The sequence below is a fragment of the Helianthus annuus genome, chromosome 2 (assembly GCF_002127325.2).
Source record: "Helianthus annuus cultivar XRQ/B chromosome 2, HanXRQr2.0-SUNRISE, whole genome shotgun sequence".
In the NCBI taxonomy this organism is placed as follows: Eukaryota; Viridiplantae; Streptophyta; class Magnoliopsida; order Asterales; family Asteraceae; genus Helianthus; species Helianthus annuus.
The window spans coordinates 64,470,784-64,478,435 of NC_035434.2; the positions used below are offsets into that span (position 1 = coordinate 64,470,784).

The window sequence follows — 7,652 nt, forward strand, 5'->3', positions numbered from 1 at the left end:
TGCTGACCTGTTCGTGAGAAGCGAAGCGTATAGGTTTAGAGGCGAAAAGTCGATGTGGCGGTAGGATCTAAACATCCTAAAACAACGAGCTTACCTATAGGGTGAGCTGCAAAAGCCGCAGCCACTGTGTTGAGCAGGTTAGTGAACTGAGCCTGCGTCATGTTAATGTTTCCTCTTCCGCGTCCACTCATTGTCTTCATAACCAGAAAACATAGTATGAGTGTGATGTCGTAGTGTAGCGAGAATGAGATAGAAGAGAGAGGTGTATCTATCTAGTTTAGGCACACTAGTACGTATAGCATAACAGGAACATAAAGCAAACAAGTAAACACTGGTCCGAGCTATGAGGTCAAAAGTGTCGAGCCTTGCACTTAGAGTGTAGTGTCGTTACGAGTCACGTGTTATAGTCTGGTTTTCTCCAAAAAGATTTTTCCTTTTTAAAACCAAGTTCACTATAACCAATGGCTCTGATACCAATCTGTCACACCCCCAAAATCCACCTGCGGATAACACCCGCTTCGGGGGCGTGACCGACCAGGATCCAGCCACCAATTATACCGAATACTTAAGTTGATAACAAAAGTAATACTTACTATTCATAAGCTTAGCAAATATTAAGTCCAGAGTTTAAAGTTTTAAGTTCAAAACAGTAATAAGTAGCGGAAGCATAAGTAAAGTAGTTTAAAACAAGTTCAGGATTCAAAATAAGGTAACACCCAACACAAGGGTGAACAGACACTACACGTTCCCAAGCTGCAAGCTCCTTCGTCACTGGTTACCTGCAAAGCATGCAGTAAGGGGTCAACAATAATGCTGAGTGAGTTCACTAGTTGTCCAGTTTTAATTACCAAAAACTTTGTTTCGCCGGTTAATTTATCCGTTTATACATGCCCTGGGGAGCTACCCCAAAAGTTAGCGACTAAACTGTTTTTCCAATACCGAACACTAGGTAACCGTTGCGTATCCGCAGGATGCCCCGATGTCAATGTTCTATCATCATTGACGGATTTCTGAGTACATTAGTTCACGCCCGTCCCAAACCAGGGCACGGTGTGAGGCTGGTAAACACCTAAATAGCGCTATCAACTAATAACCCGTTCGCCTAACCCGGCGACTAATCGGTATTTGTAGTAGGGACTTGAGTGATAGAGTTTCGTTTAGTGCCGTTAGTTGCAATCCGTATAAACAGTAATTAACCAAAAGGTTTCCCAATATCCGGGAAGGAAAAGTAAGTTTTGTTCCCAATGACTAGGGAAGGTATGTAAATGGTATCCCCTTTTACCAGGGGATAGGGTTGTTAGTCTCGTGTCCCAAACCACCGGGACGCATGCTTTTAAGTTGTGAACTCACCTTGGGTTGCTCGGTAGGTTTAGGTTACTTGTCAATCACGTTGGTCACCACGTCCTAACATGGTTACCGGTATAGGTCAGGTTCGGTGCACAATCATTCACGTAAAACACATATAGGCACGTATCAAGCATATAAGTAAACAGTCATTGGGTTATTGGGCCGGCCTAAACAATTAAACAGTCAACCGCATCACATAGTCCATTTAACAGATAGTCCAAGTTAACACAGAATGGCCCAATAACCAAAATGGACAGCCCACTCGCAACCAGCTTGTCTCGAGTCGCAACCAGGTGGTCTCGGCTTGTCTCGTTATGGTTGCGAGTCGCAATCGTGGTCTCGAGTTGTCACGTGTTGGTTGCGAGTCGCAACCGTCGTAGTCTCGAGTCGAAATCTCGTGGTTTCGACTTGTCATGCTTTGGTTGCGAGTCGCAACCGTGTGGTTTCGAGTCGTAATGCCGTCGTTGCGAGTCGGAATGCTGTCGTTGCGAGTCGGAATGCTGTCGTTGCGAGTCGGAATGCTGTCGCTTTCATATACACGTGATGATGCAGAAAAGACAGTCCAAATTGTACATATGAAATCAGACCCATATTTGGAAACAGCCAATAGGGTTTCTACAAACACTTTTCCTAATTTTGACCATATACAACAATAGATCAAACATTACCATTTTAAAATCTTCAAACTATCTTCAACAAGTTCATCAAGTTCATAGTTTTTCTAGGGTTTTCATGCCAACATAATCACACATTTTGGACCGAAAATCACCTATTTCTAACAAGATTAATATGCAAGAACAAGTAAAACATACACTTAGTGGCATTAACATAACTCGGTTGGCCCTAAACATCCTTAAACCATTATTCCATAACCATTTAAGCATGTTAGCAAGTATCATACATAGGGTTTAACACACATAGTCAAAACTTCACAATCTTCCTAAAAATCATGCATAGTATTTCTAACCAAGCATAATATTTCTAGTTCATTTAACCCACATAAATCTTATACACAAAAGATACACAAAGATAACACTAACCGGTTATGAAAGGAGGAGCCGAAAACAAAGAAAAGAGAACCGAGAAGATGGAGTGTCCGAATTGGTCTTGACCGAGTTTCCTTGTCCGAGATCCTTGAGCTTGAACCGAAAGTTTGGAAGAGTTTGGATGTTGTTGGCTTGGGGTTTTTAGTTGAGAGAAAATAGAAGAGGTGTGTGTTTGTTTGGTGTAACAAATGAAGGAAATGAGGAGGAGGTGGGATATATATTCATAGGGTGTTTCGGGTTGGGCTTGGGGGTTTCGACCCAAACCGGTTACGGCCCAAAGGCCCACTCGCAACCGAGTGACCCACTCGCAACCGCCCGGTTGCGAGTCATGGTCTCGGGTCGTGGTTTCGGCTCTCATATTTACATATATAATACATACATACGTCACATATCAAGTAAAAATCACGTTTTCATTTACTAATATATATATATACACAAAATATTACAAGGTGATCGTTCGGAAAAACCTCGAGTGTCACACTGATGATGTAAATGATAAAATTGAAAAACAAAAATTGTTTTTGAATTTAAAAGAAAAATTTCAGAAAACTGTTCTGCAATCGACTGAAAAAGGTGAATGCTCTAAGCAAAAACCTTTGAAGAAGAAAGTGGAACAAAAACAAAAAGATAAAAATTTGAAAAATGTTCAAAAAGATAATAAAAGTTCATCAGATCGATCATCCAATCGTAGTGAAAAATTACAAAAAGTAAAAAATGAAAACTCAAAAATTGTTGGTAATAAGTGGTGCAGGTTGGACCACAGTGCTCAAAAGCAAAATCCAGTAAACATGAGGAAGGAATATCACCAAGCCAGACAATGCTATGATTTGAGCGTTTGGTGTGAAGGTGGTATACGGTACGATAACAGAGTGTGTTACTGATGCGGTTATCAAGGACACATTGCTGTTAACTGCCGGAATTGGAGTTATGAGACCAGATGATGCTACAATTGTCAGATCAAAGGTCACATTGCCAGAGATTGCCCAAGGAGATCGAATGAAAGATTGAGGGCTAAGTCTCAGAAATTGGCAAAGATTCCAGTCAAAGTCAAGCCCCATGAACAGAAGGTTCTAAAACCTAAAGTTCAAGATCAGACAAGTCAAGAAAAGAAAGTTAAACTTTCACAGGGGCAAAAAGACAGACTGAGGAAGAAGAGAAAGAAGGCTAGAGAGTATTTGGAGAAGATCTTGTCCTCGGGTTCATCCGTTGGAAAGAATAAGAGTTCTGATGAATCAATTTCCTCGGCTGCAAAGTCGAGCAAGATGAGTTCATCAGATACAAATCTGAGGACAAAAGAGGAAAAAGGAAGAATAAAATGGTCGGCGATGAATCTGACAGGTCAAAGTCAGACAAGCCACCTGCAGGCAATGAGTCTGGTTCGTCAAAGCCAGAGGAGCCATTGGTTGAGGTAAAAAAGGAGAATTCAGATTTAACAATGGATGATGCAAATTTTCCACCATTGTTGAATAAGAATTCGAAATCACCTAAGGACCGTCAGGCTTGGGTGAATCTGTTCAAATAGAAAAACCTGACTTGGCGGAGCTCCCAGGTTGGTAAGCGTGGAGCATGAATCGGCATCTTTCTAAAATTCGTATTCGGTAACGTTATTCATTCAAAAGGTAAAAGGTTTGTTTGTGATTGATTCAAGTGGTTCAGATTTTGAATCAGATCAATCCTACAAGTTGTTAATCAAGGTCATTAAATTGAACTTGAGTTAACTACATGATTTGATCCCCAGAATCTACAAATGATTGGTAAACAAACTAAGTTTTCCGGAAAAACCATTTTGATTAAAACAAACTTAAATGTTTTGAGATCACAATGGGAAAATAGTTTGTTGTGAGGGGGAGTTCTGATTGTTTACGCCATGTGGATGGAGAATTAGTGCGATTCTCATCAAGTTGTCAAATTTGTACAGTCTGTTTCAAATTTTCCCAGAAAATCAAAATTGAAACATATTTTGATTTTAGGGGGAGTAAAAATTTTAAAAAATTAGAAAATTTGAAAATGTCAAAAACATTGAAAAATTAAAAATGAGTTTTGCTGCAAATAGGGGAAATGATTGTGCATCAGCTAGACTGGCACAGTACGCTAAAGATTTGTAATGTATAAATGCAATTAAGCAGTCTCGCTAAAGATGTGTCGATAGGTTTTCAAAGAATTAGTAGATCAGTTTGGGATATAAACATAAATTTCACTTACGTCTATGTGGGGAACACCTCCAGGATATATAGGTAACCTCTGAAATCCTGTTTGAAGGGTCCCGTATTCTGAGATACTAGGTCTTTATGCTTAGTGATATCTGGGGTATTATCCTGGGACTTCTGCTGTATGGAAGTACTGACCTAGTCCCCGGATAATACTTTCTGCAAAAAGCTTTGAAATATAAGCTCGCCCTCAGCATGCTGATGAAACAATAAAATTGATAGTCGCTGCTGTTGTAAATAAAAGATCCTCTAAAGGGGACACACCTTAAAGTCGAAGCCGTCATCTCTCTGCATATACGGAAGTATCGACCTGAGCTCTCACGGCCCTCACACATAACCCCTTAACAGATATCAGCTGTGGTATACTCACCTGTAAGACTGAATGCTGGGGTCTGGATACGGGAGTATATACTGAGGTGGGACACATGTAGATGTTTATGTTCTAAAACACTAAATCTGTATCCCGAACAGGTTGAACATTTTGTGAGAATTTAAGTGGATCAATATATCGACAATCAACGCGAACTGTTTAAAAGCTTAAAATGAATTAACAGCTTAACGGTGCTAGTGTCTAGTCAGCAGCTGATATGATCCTCTTGCATGAACTTACAAAAATATGTTTGTACATATTTCATTTTTGCATTTTAATTAATGTCATTGCTTTTGTGTTTCATATTTGAAAAATCCAAAAAGATTTTCGACAACTGATGTTGGAGAACTGAAATTCAAAATCTCAAAGGCTAAACAAGATGAATAGTTGGTTTGGTTAAAGTGATTTGAAATGGTTAATCAGATTTTGGAAAGTTTAATAAATTGTTAAATATAAAAAATTCTTGAATATTCTTAAATGATTAGTTGATTCATTAAGTTGAATCACAATTGTGTTTGTTTGTGATAGATTGTTTGAGTTGTGCAGGTTTCTAATCCTGTTGCTACAAAAAGCCAGGAGATACATCAGAACCTGAGAAGAAGGTTAGACTGATAAAGCCAGGAGTTGATTTCAATGGTGATAACGATTTCTGGACGGTGATCCCAGCATGATGATAGGGGGAGTCTGATGAAAGTTAGAGCCAGAGAAAGATCCGGGTACTTAATTCCAGGAAGTGTTCCTGAAGAAGACCGATTAAGAGTGAAGAGCTGTTAATGTTTGAAGACTCTCACTGAAGATTCCGTCAACATTCAAGGGGGAGTCTGTTGGTGCAGTTGTCTGTCGACTACATCTTAGTTCTAGTCTTAGGCTAGGGCTGATTGTATAGTGAACGGAAATCGAGAAATCATGTATTAGATAGGTCCGCTTATAGGTCATATCAGGAGGTCCGCTTATTTGTCACATATATAGGTTCGCTTATATGACTGATGATAGGTCCGCTTATATGGACATGTCCATATAAGCGAACCCATAAGTCTATATAAAGGGGCCATTATGAGCGGATCTAGGGGCGTGTTTTGTGTGTGAAACGGCGAAGCCCTGCCTGTTTGTCTCCGGAACTTGTATATTTGTCAGTTAAGCAATAAAGGAGACGTTAAGTAGTGAAATCAAGCTACACGAAGACAGAATCAATGAATTTTGCCTCTGATTTTGTCTAAGCACTCTTCTGATCGACTCGTCAGGTCGTCAAACGTTCCTACAATTCTTTATTTTTCAACTTGAAATATTCATTCTGCTCATCCCTACGAGCCTTTTCTTCTTCCAAAACAGCTATGCGAACTTTCAGAATATATATATCAAATCGATAAGCTTCAACTTTCTTCAACAAAGATGAATTTTCAGATTCAACAGCCTTCACACATTTTTCCAACTTCTTTTTCTCACTTGACACTTCATCTACCTTCTTTTGTAACTTCTTCACAAGATCATCATTTACGAAGCTAAAATCATCAAGCTTTTCAAGAGTTATATCCTCTGGAATTTCGGTGGAAAATTTGCAAAACCGGACGATCCAGGATATGTATGAACTGGTGGTTGTGGAATTGGTGGTGTTTGTTGAATGTGAGGTGAAGTAATTTGAGGTTGTTCATGAATGGGTAATGAAGTATGTTGTTGTGGTGGTGATTGTTGGATATGTAAAGAGTCAGGTGATCGTTGTTGTGGTGGTGGTGATGGTGGTTGATTTTGTGGTGGTGGTGATGGTGGTTGTGATTGTGGTTCTTGGATAGGTTTTGTTTTCAGCTTGATTTTTAACTTTCGCACTGCTGGAGATATGACACGTTTTCTTGAAGTAGATTTCTTTCTGCCTCCAAAAGATGGTGGTGATACAACTTGAACATTTTCTGGAGGAACATAAGTTTCATCATCGTCATCCGTACTCCTCTTTCTTTTCTTTTGTTGCTCTCTCTCTCTTGGATCAAAGTTTTCTTTAATCCACCGATCAACTTCAGCATCAATATCATTTTCAGAACCAGATAAACTTTTATCATCATCATCAACTACCTTCTTGCTAGCTGCTTTCTCAGCTTCTAAAGTATCATCAATAGATTTCATCAATTGCTCAGTTTCAGGAGATAAACGTTCATGATCTTCTTCAACGTTAGCTTCTGTTTCATCTTCTTCCGGTTCATCAACCAACATTGTTTCAACTGCTTTCTTTTTACGCTTCTTTTGCAGTTGAGAGGATGAACCTTCTTCAGTTTGAACTTTCGGAGTTCTCTTTCCACCTTTCTTCTTTTGTTTTACTTCTTTTGTGTACCAATCATTTCGCGTTTCAACGAACTCTTCTAACTTCGTCAATTCATTGATTGCACTCTTTTCTTTCATTTCTGCATCATTCCTCCACTTCAAATGATTTATCGGATATGGATCTTCATATTTGTCACTTTTAATGAATCCGAAAAATTCTGTCTTCGTCTTCGGTTCTGGCTAATTCTTTGTGTACTTGGATAATCTGATCAACGTTTCATTATCCATATGATGTAACACCATGAGGTTATTCTGTTCATCTTTCGCTAAATTCGGATAAGCATGACCCAGTATCATCTGCACAAACCTCGGATACACCCAACTCTTACTACCCGAAGTAATATTATCTTTCATGTAGTGGAAAATGATTCTAGA

At 39.2% G+C, this 7,652-nt stretch overlaps 1 protein-coding gene across 1 annotated transcript; it reads right to left on the bottom strand.

The window, feature by feature from the left end:
• Positions 1-6,225: 6,225 nt before the first annotated feature.
• On the bottom strand, positions 6,226-7,355 carry LOC110888134 (rRNA-processing protein EBP2-like). The gene is made up of 2 exons (XM_022135675.1): positions 6,836-7,355; positions 6,226-6,503 (listed from the first exon to the last, which is right to left on the bottom strand). Exons 1-2 carry the CDS (start codon positions 7,353-7,355, stop codon positions 6,226-6,228), a joined length of 798 nt encoding a protein of 265 aa, XP_021991367.1.
• Between the last annotated feature and the right edge of the window lie 297 nt (positions 7,356-7,652).